At 38.5% G+C, this 16,047-nt stretch overlaps 1 protein-coding gene across 1 annotated transcript; it reads left to right on the forward strand.

Annotated features, from left to right (window-relative positions):
* Positions 1-11,660: 11,660 nt before the first annotated feature.
* On the forward strand, positions 11,661-12,753 carry LOC116192899 (uncharacterized protein At4g28440-like). The gene is made up of 2 exons (XM_031521597.1): positions 11,661-11,862; positions 12,566-12,753. Exons 1-2 carry the CDS (start codon positions 11,661-11,663, stop codon positions 12,751-12,753), a joined length of 390 nt encoding a protein of 129 aa, XP_031377457.1.
* Positions 12,754-16,047: the final 3,294 nt, after the last annotated feature.

Consider the following 16,047-nt stretch of genomic DNA (forward strand, 5'->3'; position numbering starts at 1 on the left):
GGGTAGAAGGGGAAGATAGTGATATGAGCTACTTGTTTTCCTTGTGAATTTGTGAACACATGCGTCCTTACAAATCTTTAAATTAGAACCAGATTGAATGTATAAGATTATTGGACGTGTATTTCCGTCTTGACTTATGCACATTAAATCGGGAAGCCTATATACATTAAATAAGTTTTTTCTATATTAAAAAGAAATGAATCTCTGTTACCTAAAATCAGGCGACCAACTCATTCAATCCTGGAACAGAATCAAAATTTAAATTCTTTAGAATATTATCTACTCTGCAAATCGGATTTACTTGATAATACGTGATTTCAAAAATATTTTTTCGCCTTGATATCTAGAATAATAATTATCTTTTCAAAAAGTTCTTTTTTGAAAAATAAATAATATGTGAAAGAGGATCACGACTCATACATGTTCTACTTTCTTTTCATCAGCCATTTACTGTCCACGTGATCAAGCATCATCTATGGTTTTTCCGTTTGGTCATCAGCCTTGGGTTTTGCTCTTCTACGGTTTCGTTTGGTTTTAATTAAAACAAAAAATAAATTGTTTGTTCTCATTCTATTGTTTCGTATCAACAAATCATCCACGTGTCTTTTCCAGGGTTGAACCGATTAATGATCGAACAAAGTAATCACCTGCTTGCTATAAGAACTTTTTTTTTTTTTTGCTAACCCGGGGTGTCCGGGCTTCGCCCGACTAATCCCCGGGGCTCCGTGAACCCCCGGCGACGCACGGAGCGGGTAATCACGCCAAAGGCACTCCGGTGGCCGCAAGGGGATTCGAACCCGGGTTTCGGAGCAAACTTGGGTGCTCATTAACCACTAGGCCAAATCCCTTGGGGTTACCGGGTGGGTTGAACTTGATGTCCTGATATTTAGCCTCGAAGAAAATATTGGAATGGCATAGAGGTGACTCCAGCTAGGGGTGTCAATATATATAGTGTCGTGTTTAAACGGAGTCGTGAATAAACGGATTCGTGTCAAAAAGTTCTAAACCCTAATACGACACGTTTAATAAACGTGTCAAGATTTTCCAACAAGAGCACGACATCTTTAATTACGGGTTGACACGGACACGACACGTCTAACTCATTTAACGAAGCGTATCTAAATGTGTATGTATACTTACCTACACGATATGATACTATTACCTTTAGGTACAAATTATACCAATATGATGTAACACTATTAATTTTAATTACACATTGCTACACGATTGACATGATAAAAGTACCATAACGGGTGATTTATATAAACAAATTTAGGTATTTTAGTGGACATTCTTCTACAAATTGATACAATATGAAAACAAATTTATTAACACGATAACACATAATATAAACGGGTCTAACCATGTCTAAACGGGTTACAAGAGTTTTACTCGTTTAAACACGATTATTTGTCGTGTCTAAACGGGTTTGACCGGTTTAGACACGAAACACATTTAACCTTAATCCAAATCCGCTTAACTCCGTGTCATATCCATTAACCCACTCCGTGTTGTATCCAGCAATCAATGAACGAGACTGCTCTTTCGAATGTCTTCCACCATTAACCCACTCTAATAGTCTTTCGGCTCCATATCAATACTTGAGAACCCGTAAACCATAACAGAGAAGATCGGTTCTTCAGAATTCAGGGACAGTTACTGTCTCGATAGATGGTTACTGACAGTAGTAATATTCCCGTTAATGTCCGATTTCAATTTTTCCATATCATCAATTGCAGTTTCTCTTCTCCCCCCTCTGCGTTATGCTTAATAGCTTGAAGTTCGGTATCAGGTTGTGGTCATTCCATAATCTACTTCTTTCATGTAGGGTGTCATACCTTCCCTTGTGCTTCTGTTAAATTCGGAAGGTCTCGGAGAATTTTGTCGACTGTTCCTGGACTGCTCGGTAGTTTGATACTGAGGCTGCATTTAGAAAGCCATGGCAGATTGTATAGTATCACAGCTACCATCCCCATTACAGGCATCTGAGGCCCCGGAACAGCTGAAAGAGCACAATCAATGGAATTCCTGGACCCTGTCCGGCTTTGTTCAAGGAAATTCACGGTTGAGACTGGCACACAGAAAATTCAATAGATGGACAGGTGACCTTTTAAGTGAAAATGGGACCAAGCCCGTATGAACCCAATAAAAATTCAATAGATGGGCTTGGGGTCATCAATTGAGTCTTGGAGCTGATACTTGCTGCCCATTGACACAGTGTCATTCTGGTCCCAATGACCTTTTCATGGATTGATTCATTAAAAACTGTCGATACTTGGGAGAACATAGATTGGATGGATATACAGTTGATTTATTGGTGTTGTGAAAGGTCAGGACTGGCTAGAGATTATCGGCCAGGATGACACCGCATTGCCTTGCAAGGATTATCAGCCACAATGCTCAGACTACTAGACCGTGGCCCACACACAGTCTTGAAGGGTGGAAACAATGAATGAGTTATCATCAATATAGCCCAGCATGCAGACCTTTCGCTTCCAGTTTACCGGCTCATCGTCATCTAGGGCAGGATTTCAATAGCCATTCCCCGGTCACCGAGTCGAGGCCCTACTTGCTGAGCAGATCATCATTGTCATAAGCACCCTTCAGATGGCTTTTGTGGTAAAAGCTAGCAACAAAGCATCCTCATCATTGCCTTTGCCAGTGAAAGATCTGCACCACGACCTGCAGGAGGACATCGAACAAGGTAAAAAAGGATAAGCAATCATTCTGGAATCAAATTTAATCAGTTTATTAAGTCTTTTATTTTATTTGTTAATGTCTCTGGAAATATATATGTAGTCTTTCTTCCATGTGTATAACACTTTGATTGCTTAATGTATTGAAACTAGTTAATTATGGTTCAGTAGCTCCCAACATGTGTACACAATATGTTACGGTTATATGAGTTCAAGATTCAGTTAAGTTCCATGAACTCTCATGGACCGTGCTCCACGATTCACAAAATCAGGCCAGCGAAGAGTTTATATAGGAAAACTTTCCAGTTCGAATTTGAGCAAACGATGATCTCATCTGTCTGCTCTGTAAATAGATCCCTCTGTTTTTTCTTTTGTTTTTTTGGTTGGGTGAACTGATTCTATTTCGGTTAACTAAAGTTCATCTTCAGTTTTTACAAAATTGATTTTGTGAGTGCTCTGCAACAAAATCTATGACAAGGAAAGAACTTCCATTGACTGATTGATCCTTTCTTACATGGGCAATCGCAGGATTGCCTTCGAGCAACAAACGCAGTAAAAACAAATAAGAGTGCTTCTTCATCATCGGTGCAGGGGCCCTGACAGCAGATGACCATGGGATCATCAACAGACCATCATAGTACCCCACTGGGACCATCGCAGCAGCTATTGAAGGATGGAGGAGTCTTTCGGAGATACGGCCTTCACTGAGCTCTTTCCACTCATGCGGGTTTCTTCATGAGCTCACTTGAGATGATGATGCGTTGGACGAGCTGGAAGGCCTGCTGCTCCTTATGCTAGTAACGATCAATCAATGTTCTCGACCTTGGCGGTGGTTGCCGTCGTCCAGAGTGTTGTTACTGATACTAGCTGGCCGATGACACAGTGTCATCAGGTCCAGATGATCTTTTTGATGGTTCTATTCATTGGTAATTGTCAACACTCGAGAGACCGGATAGCAGATAGATTCACCTTTTATCCATTGGCGTCATTCAAGAACCAATGGAACAGGAATCAACAAGAGATCATCGGACCAGGAAGACACTGCGTCGACTTGCAGCAAGCATCTGCCACAGGGCTCAAACATCAAGACGGTGGCCCACCCACAATTACGAAGGTGGGGAACAATTAGTTATCATCAGTATGGAGCACAGCACGTAGACCTTCCGCTTCCAGTTCACCAGTGCATTATCATCTTGGGCAGGCTCATCAGGAGATGAGCCCTTTTCCTTGGAGCATCTGAACATCATTCCCTGATTACCGATTCTGGGCCCTCACCAAGTGTAAGTATCATCAGCAATCCAGAGATGACATCAACGACTATAAGAGCATCTTTATCACGCGCAACGCCACCCCCTACCCCATCACCACCACCCTTTGATATCATCGATTCAAATCAGTTTCCTCCACTTTGAAGCCATCAACAGGTTCGTACTAGAAGGAGGAAGAACTGGGAGCGATCAGTCCGGGCAATTTATTTTCCATGCCAGTATTTGTTTATTTATTTATTTATTGTTGCCTTTTCTTCTTGCTCAGGATATTTTCTTCGACTTGCTCGGTGTCATAATGAAATAGATCCAGTCCCTTTTTTCCAGATGAGTTGAGCGAATGGACGGAATTCTGCATTATATTTCTGATGAGTTAACCGTTTATTGACAATGCTTGAGAGCATAGCATTGGTCCCATCCCATATAACAAATGAACGTCCAACGAGGAAGAGGAATCAAACGGGTGGGTGGTGCAGTAATCGTTGGCTAGGAGAGGAAATCGGATTATATACTAATAATAATAATGTAGTCGGATTATACTGTAAGTTCCTGCGTGATACTTTTAACTATGAATAACATTCATTAAATTGTTAAATTCATAATTTTTAGAGAAGTATTAAATTGTTATCGTACTGTTGGTCGTACTTATATCTCTCATGAGTTTTGCACAGTGCTCATACGAACGATTAGTCTAGCAAACTTTGGACAATTTCTTTTATTAAAACAAAAAATTAGTAGTAACACTCATTCTTAATTTGGAACCAAGAGATTTGGACTTCGATTCTCATATTGGGAATCCTCCCATGGACAAATCATGTTGCTTTCCCTCTTCACTGATCCTTCATTGGTCCAAAAAATCTCAAAGGATAAAAGTTCAGTATAATCCTCGATCCGAGCAGGCATCTACTCTGTACTGATCACATTCATATTCTCATGGTCTGCTAGCAATATTTACATCTATCCATATATATAATAAAGCGGAGACAAGGTAGGTCAAGCCAGATGACCTTAGAACATTAGAAATACTAAATGAAATTTTCTCGATTTTTAGGTTTTTAATATTTTATAATGAATTCAATAAAAAATGATATTTTAAATATTTTTAAAAGATATTTATAATAAAATCCGAATAAAACAAAAATATTTATCTAATTTTCTAATAAGATACGGTTAGTTATATAATATTTAATAAATCACCAACTTTTGAATGTTAAATATAAATAATTATTTTTTGGTGAGAAGTCAATATAACAAAATATTTAAAAAAATTCAAAAAGATTTTAATATCTATATAATATTTAATAATCTTGAATTTTTATGATAAAAGTTTGTTTATAGATCACATAAATTTTAAAAATTATGATAAATATATATTAATATTATATATGTAAATAATTTATAATAGTATACATTTTTCTGATAATATATGGTTGCGCATGCTATCTTTAATTTATTTTTTTACCTAGTTTTGAATTTTTAAAATTGAATGCATATTTTTTGGGTGAAATCAAATGACTATTTTTGATAAAATACTGATATAACATAATATTTTTGAATTATTTTAAGAAGATTTTGTTATCTGCATAATATTTAATAATCTTATATATTTTAGATAAAATTAATATTAATATCTAAAAACATCAGTATACTGTTAAAATAAATATATATTAAAATATATACCTCTCTATTAAAATAAATATATATTTTTATGATAATATATATGTGATTGTGAGCTATCTTTTAACATTGTTTTCCCCCACTTTATTGGTAAAATGCAATTAACATCAGTCATATATCTATATATATATATATATCCAATATAATATATTTAAGCGGTTGTAAATTACGATTTATAATAGTTTCAATGCACATATGATATGCTATAAAATCGAGAAAAAGGGACAAGAGATTGCATTTTATCCAATACAATGCACGGGCTCCATGATCAACGCATATGTGAGTTGGCCTCATAATGCCCAAATCATTCATGAGACTTTCTCAATTTTTTTAGTTGGTATCCGTTATAATAATTTTTAATACCACCATACATTATTACATTTTAAAAACTTTTTTATCCGAAAATAAATTTTAATATTATTTAATTTTCAAATGAGGCGCATTTAGTTACAAAAATATTTGGGGTCAAGTAAAAAATATACAAGCTGATAGAGTATTATATCAAAAACTATATATATATATATATATATATCTGTGTGTGTTAAAGTTGGCTCTTGCAGGGAGAGCCCTTTGTTCATCCGTAGGCTTTTTCGGCAATTTCTTAGCTAGTGATCAACCGTATGTTAAAAGTCTCAGTCATTAACACATCTATCTATATCTATATCTATATAAATATTAAAAACCAAGTCAAAAAATCGGATCATGCCACGTAAAATGAAGGCCCTCTCATGTTGAGTGACTCTTGGCATCCCAATCAATGGAAAATTTACAAATGGCGCAATTCTTTTGTGCCTTATCACTCATGGGAAGTTAGAAAGTACTTCAGTCATATAATTCCAAAAATTGAAAGTTTAGAAGCCATGCATATAAAAATAGCATAAAAAATCTCTCTAGAAGATCAATATTGAAGATAAGCACTCTTAACGGGAGAAGAGAATATATATATATATATATATATATAGAAGTTCTTCATTGGAGACATACGCTTCTGATAAATAAGATCAAGATCACCTAAGATTGGTCCTTTAGGAGGACTTTAGGGTGATGACAAGGATTGACATCTTGATGTTGTTAGTTGTAGACTTTTCAACTGGTTATGAATGTATGTAAGTTGTGCAATCAAAGAAACACTATTAAATTTAGTTTGAGTTATTTGTTGATATTATGTGACTTATTTGTTGATATTATTGATCCATTATTCCATTATAATAATAGTTCAAAAAACTTTGCAATTTCTTGAGCTAGAATTTAATTTTCCTAGGATTTCTACTACTTTTCTTCAAAATATCATGTATGCAAGTTCCTGCACTCTAATTGAATTGTTACACGAGCTGCTGCGGCAGAGTTCCGCAAAGCTTCGAGCCATTTATTCTCCTCATTTGTGTTTAATGCCTCACCAAGCTGTTGGAAGCTCATTCTCGTTACACTATTTCCTCACCAGGCAATAGTCGGGATCATCGGACTATTAGTTTAGTCGACACTGGAAACTAGAAAAGCTTTTGATGGATGTAAATAGCGGGTGGACAGGGAGGAGACACAGATATGATCCAGAAATCGAAAAACATAACACTCAGGATATCATAATCGAAAGTCAGATATCATCTGAATACTTTATTTTCGGTGAATCTTAAATTAAAATTTAAATGTCAAGCTCCGATTCATTAGATATCTATATCTTTAAGGATCTTAAATTTCAAGTTCCGATTCATTAGATCTCATAATCTATATAAAGATGTATACAGCATGAGTCTGTTCACTTGACTGCTTACTCATCTCATCTGTATCCACTCCGTGGACTCCTGAGAGTCGACCATCACCAATGGAGAGACCTTCCAAAGATTGTCAATGCATCTCGAAGGAATCGCGAAGGGTGGAGGACACATCCAGTGATCATCAATATGATCACGAGCAGCAGGCCTTCCAGTTCTTGAGTGCCTCGTCATCTCAGGCGAGCTCATCAAGGGAGGAGCATCGACCCCTTCCTACTGATCAGTGTCAATGGCAGTCCCCCGACACCAACTGCAGGCCCTCCTCACCGAATGTGCAGAATCATCAGCAGCCCTCCCATGGCTTTTGCGGTGGCAGCAATGGTACATCCTCATCACGGCCCACTGAGGTCCCACAACAATCTAAGGATTACGACATGTGGACGTCCTGGACCCCGTTCCATGGTCCTCACGGAGATTCACAGAGTGCGACCGGCCTGCAGCAAGGGTCTTTCTCGCTCTTCAAAGGGAACCCATGGAACTTCTTAAATATAGACGAGGACATCAAACAAGGTAAATTTACAGGGGAAAATACAATTTTTCTAGAATTAATAAAAAATTGATTCATAAAGTTGTTTTTTTTTATTCCGTTATAATAAAGTCGTTTTTATTTTTCCTTATAAGTCTCTCTCGAATATATATATGTTTCTTCCATGTATAAAATCACTTTGACTGCGTACACAATTGAAACATGTACACATCAATAGTATGCCGGCCCCATGTGTATATTGAATAACTCCTGTTATTAACTTTAGATATATATATGTGGACCGTACTGCCACAATTACAAAATCAGGTATCACCTGAAATCAGCTTAGCGTTGAAATAGGAAACCTCTCTAATTGATTTGGCAAAACAGGATCATCTTCCAGTTCCAGCAACCGAAGCAGCAAAAATAGAAAGAGTGTGTCATCTGTGCACGGCACCCGGCGTCCACCGACCGCTCGACCATCAAGTGTCCAACACTCTACTCCACCGGGATTTCATAAACAGTACCCAAACGGCTTGGCTTCCTCATCTAAGGCAGGCCCTCCATTACATCCTCCCAGACTGGGACCGTCAAAAGCTCATCTGGATGACCAATACTTCGATGACAGCCTGTTGGGGCCAGACATGGCAGCCAGCATTCGGGCACTATCTCTGGCCAGTGCAGTGCAAAGGAAGGGTGTGTGTACTAACTCACTACTATGGCGAGGAGAACAAGGTTGCTGTTAATGCAGAACTCTGATAAGCATTGCATTGTTGTTGTTAATGCAGGGCCAAGGAACAGGGTTTCCACTCGGGGCCCCGTACCAGTGACTGTACCATCGACTGAACATCAGCATCAACATCAACATCAACAGAACCCAATTGGCTTGGCACTGCCGTCACAAGCCGGCAAACCAGGAAACATCAGCGAATTTGATCTTGACATGGCAGCCCGAGCATCCTTTCAAGACTTAGCCAAGATATACGGTCAGCAGCCTGACTCACCACCCAGGCCAACTTCCCCAGAGACACTTAGACTACTCAAGCAACTTGATGAGGAGCTCCCTCCCCCAACCCCCTACGTTCCAGATGATTTATCCAAGTAGAAATTTGCTTAGGAGAACATTTTTTGGTTTCCTCTTCCACATTTCAGGAGATCTTTTTTTTTTTTTTAATTTATTATAGCTTCCACATAGCAGGAGTTAGGACGTACAATTCTGCTTCTTTATTTAGTTCCTTATTTTACATATGATTTCTGATAGATTGGCACTGTTAATAAGCTTGGTTGGTGCGATGGATTATTTCCAGTCATGCTATATTGTTACGGTGAAGTTACGCGTCAACACAAACAGCTGAAAATAATATCCTAAGCCACAGGGGGTGCCAGAAAATGAAAGCCAAAATGACAACCATATCCTTATATGATTCCCATATGATTTCTTGAATTCTTTTTTTCTTTTCCATTTCTTGAATAAACTAAATCTTGAAAACCAGGAAGTGCTTAAATCTTGACATTCCACTCTTGCAATTAGAACTCGAGACTACAGAAGTGAAAGTCCAAGACGTTCTCGCTCTCTATATATATACAAATGGCGTTATTCAGTTAGCTGCTAATCATCTCAACTGTAATTATCTATCCACACTGTGTTCTCCTAAGAATCGAGAATCCGCAATGGATCAACAGAACTCGAATGATGACGACGTTGCGGCCCACCCAGAATCGCAAAGGGCGGAAATATCAGGTGATCATCAGTATCATGAGCACCAGGCCTTTCAGTTGTCTGGTGCATCATCATCATCATCCCAAGCCCCACAACAGCCGGAGGAGTACAACATGTGGACGTCCTGGACCCCAGGTGGCTTTTTTCATGGAGATTCCCGGGTTGTGAACGTCCTGCAGCGGGGGTCCTCGTCCTCGCTCTTCTCAGTGGACCCACGGCGGTACTTCGATTCGGTCAACAAGGACATCGAGCAAGAAAATGTGCATCACAATACCACCTCGGGCACAAAAGATGAGAGTGCGCCCCAACGGCGCCCACCACCGACACAACTGCAACCAAGGCCAGCAACGGGACCACCACCAGAAAGGCCAGCAAGGCCAGCGACGTCGCCACCGGCACCAAGGCCAGCAACATCACCACAGGAGTTGTATGATATAGTCAAGGAGGACATTGAACAAGGTAAAAGGATAAGCAATCTTTCCGGCTTTGAATTTAATCAGTTCATTAAGTTTTACTATTTTATTTATTATTAATGTCTCTCGATATATATATATATATATATATAGTCTTTCTTGCATGTGTATATCGCTTTGATCGCTTACTGGATATATCTTCATAGTGAAACACAATCAGTTTATGTGAATTCAAGATTTATCTAAGTTCTATCAAGAACTTTCGGATGATATATGGACCACACCCCTTGATTCACATAATTGGGTGTTTAACAAAATCAGCAAAGAGCTTATATTGGAAATCTCTCCAATTTAAATTCGAGGAAGCAATGATCTCATCTTTCTGCTCCGAAAATACATCCTCTGTTTATACAAAGTTGACAAGTTGATCCTTTCAATTGATTGATCCTTGCCTGCAGACTTTCAACAACAGTCTCCAAACAGTAACTCCTGGCCCTCCCCGAGCATACACAATCATCACATTAACCATGGAAGCAACAATGGAGCATCCTCTGCCGGAGCAGCACCGTCCTCTGAACTGAAGCAGCCAATTGAGGAGGTGGTGGTTGAGCTGAGGAAGGAGATTTCTGGTGATGCCAATGACATCACAGTGTTTGTAGAGGAAGAAAAGATGGTGGTGGGACAAGAGGAAGCACAACCCCCATCGTTGCCGACTGGTGAACCGATGGAGCAGCTGCAGGATGAAGAGGAGGCAGCAGCAGCCAAACAATGGAGGGTTAAATGGCCAGAACACTTGACAGAGAACCTGGCCGATGCAAAAAGGAAATGCGAGGATCGGATGGGAGCCTGGACAAATTCTTCTTCGTCTGCCACCTCTGAAGAATGTTTCGAATTGCAAGTGGAGCAAGAGGTAGAAGTGCCTCTAGAGCCAGCGAACAATGCCAATAACATCAAAAACAATAACGAGCACGACAGAGAAGTGCCTTTGAAGCCAGAGGACAAGGCCAATAACAACAGTGGCAGCAAACACGAGGGAGAAGTGCCTTTGAGACCACAGATAAATGCCAATAATGGCAACAACAGGAGGCGTCGTAGAAGGCCAAGCAAGCAAAAGGTTCATAACGACGCATTGGTCATAATATATGGTCCATTTTTTGTTCTAATTCCTACATTGGTTCAGCTCGGTCGTTCAATTGCTTTGCATGGTGAATTATATGAAATTGCAGTTTGGATCTTCTCATTTGTGTCAAAAATCATTACTTTTTGGAAGAACAGAACGTAGAAAAGTGTTTGACTTCTCATAGTGTGCGATTTATTCACGGAACAAAATTGGTCTACAAAGTGTTTTGAGATCTCCTCTTGCATGCTGGTTTTTGGTGAAATACTGAACTTCTGCATGATCGTTTAGTTGAAGGTAATAGAAAAGTTTTCAATAAAACATGATCACTCGGACTTGCGGCATAAGCTCTCTGTTGTGCAAGATGCACCCTCGATCAATCAGATCATGTTGCTTCTTTTGACCTTTTGTTCATGTGATATCGTAATTAATTTTGGCAATATGTGCATCACGATTTGGGATTGGTGCAAGGGTTCTGCCTATCCTCTCTTGCTTATTCTCACTGCGCAGTTTATTTCTGTTTATTAGGAAGCTAAAATGGCCGAATCATCAAAAGAGCTCGAGAAGTCGTTGGTCAAGAAAGTTTGTGAACTTCGCCCACTTGCCTCTGGTCTCACCCTCACCGTCAAAGTTGTTGATACCAAAATGGTAGCACCGAAGGGTCGTCACGCACGGATTGCTGAATCCCTGGTGGGTGATGAGACAGGAATAATTGTTTTCGTTGCTAGGAATAATCAAGGTAATTTTCTTTTCCTTTTGTTTACTGCTAAGGTGTGCATTACACTCTAAAATCTCTCCAGTTAAGGATAATTTTCTTTTCAGTTTCACAGCATATCGTGTAGTATCCTTTGTGTATTCTAATTTCTAAATGGCACAAAAATGTCGGTTTTGTTTTTAATAAGTCAGAAATGTATGGTTGCTTAGTGTATAAATGCACTCCTTATGTCTATAAGATATGGAAAATAGTCATTACTTCTGTTTATCTCCAAACCTTAGATGTGGAAAATGTAGGCTGTTAGGAGTCTCAGTTATTGGCACGGTCCTTGCACGTATAGATAGATGGAAACGATTTGCTTCTATTTATGTTTTTGATGCAGAGGGAGAATGGGTAAGAATGTGGACAATAGTAGATTCTTCTGCTTCCTTGTTTGGATCCTTACTAATAGTGGCTTTTCTCAGGCAAAATGGGCACTTACTAAGCATGCTTTATTTGGAAAATATTTAGCAGATAATTGATTTTGAAGAAGCTAGGAAAACGTAACAAAAGTGATACTAGTTGATCTGTGCAGGCATCTTGCCCGAGGGACTCGGAATTGAACAATACTACATTCTGTGCTCATGCATCTCTTCTCATCATTTTGGTGCAACATTTGTACAGTTGAAGTGAAGCTTCCCTGACGTTTTGATGAAACAGCTAACTTACTATGTTTCTTGTTCTTCAGTGGACCAGATGAAGGAGGGTAGCACTGTCATCTTACGCAATGCTAACATCGAGATGTTCAGAGGATCAATGAGGCTTGCCGTGGACAGTTGCGGCCGCATCGAAGCCACCGAGCCGGCCAGCTTCACCGTGAAGGAAGACTGTAACCTTTCATTGATCGAATTCGAATCAGTGAAAGTGGTCAAATAGACTCCCTGATCCTTGGATGCCATCTAGGGCGACCCAATAAATTTATGACCTCCAAACTGGGAAAGTTGGCGGTAGCAAAAGGAAATCTACCCTAAGAATGACAATAGGGAAATAATTTGCTATTTGTGTGCGTTTGCTTTCAATGTGTGAGGACTAATATGTGCTACAATATTATAAGTGCCTACTCCGAGTGTTCCTATCCAAAACTCGATTGTGTTAGTTTGTCAACCTCGGGGAGCTTGCATTTAGCAAGCTATGGCTAATTTGTACGGTATCACATCTAGCCCCGTCTGCCTCATAAGTCTGCTACAATGACTATTTCTCATCTTGTAATATTTCCTCATCCAATGAATCTAAACCCTCAACAGCAAGCAAACTGCAGCAAGCAATGAGGAACTCGGCAGAGCCAGAAACATGGTCAGATCTGTCTCTCAAGGTCAATATGGGCCTTGCCTCAACTATCCGTCCCTCACGCCTCAGCTTTGTTGAGGTTCCAATTGAGTTGAGCACATGGCTTGCTGAGTTGAGTTAAAACCGGTCCTTATCATCCCAGTGGCATTGATGAGTCCATTTCGGTTTTCAAAGTATGCTCCCGAGGCGGAACGACAAACCTGAAGAGATCCCCCAGCTATGACAAGGAGCAGATAGATGCATTGTCATTGAATCAAAGAGCATGACAACTTTACAAATGTGAACCTATCATTCAATTTGATAACAATTTTGGCACGATGTCAACTTTTTCATTAATTTGAACGGAAATTGCTGACGCATAACTTAAGTGGCGACCTCTGTGGTCTTCAGCAACTCCAATCCGGGAGGTGGTGGCAAGCGACGAGGCCTCCCCAATTTTGGTTTTTGCCTTTTTTTTCTTTTAATCTCTTTTGTTATTTTCTGAAATAATTTTATTATAAAGAAAATATGGTGGGTCCCACTCGACCTACACGTCCGCAATTTTCATCCAAATTAATGGAAAAATTGACGCCACGCTAGAATTGTTATCAAATCAAAAGTTTGTGTATTTTTATATTAAAAAAAGAAGTTCGTGCTAAAATTGTTTAAATGTGAAAAATTTATATTTTTTTTTGTTATTAACCCAATACTAAATGTAAAAGTGTGGAGCTTATTTTTTGTTTCTTCACATTTTAATTCCTAAAATACCCGTATATTTTTCTAAAATTCCACATATACCCTTTTTACCCTTTTCTTTTTTAATTATTTGCCACGCCCTTTTTGGGTAGAGTCTTTGCCGCACCCCTTTGACCTTTTTCTTGAATCTGCCACAAAATGGACATTGGAGACTTTTCAGCCACCTTGGACGTTTCCCTTCAATAATTATATACCAGGGAATAAATAAATGACTTTTTTTTTTGGCACAGATAGCCACATCTTTTCGTATTAAAAGTTATGCTTTTATTTTCGGTAGAATTATAAGTTATTTTTACTCATGAATTTTAATTAACTCCTTTAATTCCTTTTCAACCGTCTCCCGCCTTCCCATTCTTTCACCGCCCCATCCCTCTTATCCTCAGTCCTATTTCCCTAACTCATATTCCTTACTTTCCCTTATCTTTGAGACAAACCTCCAACTATATAGTCGACATCCGACGCGCTACAGTTATTGAAGATTAAACTTATCTTTAATCTGTTTCTTAAAGCTCTTTTTTCTTTTTCTATTGTATTCTTTTGGTAGGAATTTCCTATTTTATTTTTATTCTTTGATAACCATAGGAAGAAATCGCATATCGAAGGATGGCTTCTGAAATGAAATATATTGTCAATGACTTACCGAAAAAACAAATATATTGTCAATACACTCCAATATGATCAAAATTATAAATAAAAAAGGTGAAAAATTGAAAAAAAATTAAAAGAAAAAAAAAAGATATGAGGGAGGGGGAGGGCAGCGGCAGATGTGCCAGGCCGGAGCCACTGCCCCGTCCTTTTGTGAGAGAGGGAGGACAGGTAGGTGCGGTGGCGATCTTGGGGCGAGTTCATTGGCAACATCGGACAGGGTGCAATCGATGGTTCCCGACGAGGAGCCACAGACCAAATCTGGCCTTATGAGACCACCGGCAATCACTTCGCATAAACTAATAATTTAGTTTATTAGAGGTGTATACTTAAACTATACATTGTTTGGGTTTTCACTTTCTTTTTAAAGTAATTAATTCGACTCTCCCTTTGTTTTTAATACATTTGGATCGATTTTATTCTCTGGTAGAAAAATCTCGATATCACAAACGTAATCTTTTGATATTATTTGTGAGATACTACACGTGCAACGGACGTGATTCTCTACTAGTATTTTAAAGAGTTTTACTTTTTTCGATGTCAAAGAGTTTTACTTAAATTCTTTTTTAATTGATCCAATCATTTTTGTTGATTGCACCATAAAATTTTGGGTTAATAATAAAAAATGCACGAACTTTTCACATTTTAACAATTTTAACATGAATTTTTTTCTTTAATCTAAAAATATACAAACTTTCGATTTGATAGCAATCCTAACACGCCGTCAATTTTTTTTGTTAATTTGAACGAAATCTAGATAACAAAGGGCGCTGACGACTTCAATCAAGGGGAGGGCGCCGTCGACCCCAATCGAGGGGCTGGTGGCCGGAATCGAGACCCCCACCCTCGGAATCGAGAGAATTCTCAAATTGAGGATTCTCTCGACTCCAGTAAGTAGCGCCACGACATATAAGGGAGATGATTGCGTTAAATATATATAAATTAAAAATAATTTACTCAATCAAATATGAATTGAGATATACACTATATTCCATCTAATAGCACATATAAGGACAAAAGTATTGCTATATATAATAAATATTTAACATATTGAGAGAATGAGCATGTTAGATTAGGGGCGGGAAGGTGAAATTTTTCTTGGGGTGAAAGGATGACAGACAAATCAAATTTTATTCTATATGATTTGTGAATGATGAATATATATAAGCGAATTATGTATACAAAAAAAAAGTATATATTGAGATGCTCTTTACATTATCGAGTAAAATTTTCATTTCTTTCAAAAGAAATTTAATTATTAATTAATATATACAAACAACGATGATTAATTCGAAACGATTCGTGAAACTTTGATCCAAATAAGAATATGGCAAAGTTTAATTAATGGAATTGTAAAGACAAAATAATGATGACGTCTGTAGGACACGATTAGAAAAAGACAAAATAACATTGAAGGTTGAGTGGATTTGACCGAAAAATATCCCACACAAAACGCCCGTGTTGGTCTGTGCCCAAACAAACAAACAAACAAAAAACACTGAA

This window comes from Punica granatum, chromosome 1 (assembly GCF_007655135.1).
Source record: "Punica granatum isolate Tunisia-2019 chromosome 1, ASM765513v2, whole genome shotgun sequence".
In the NCBI taxonomy this organism is placed as follows: Eukaryota; Viridiplantae; Streptophyta; class Magnoliopsida; order Myrtales; family Lythraceae; genus Punica; species Punica granatum.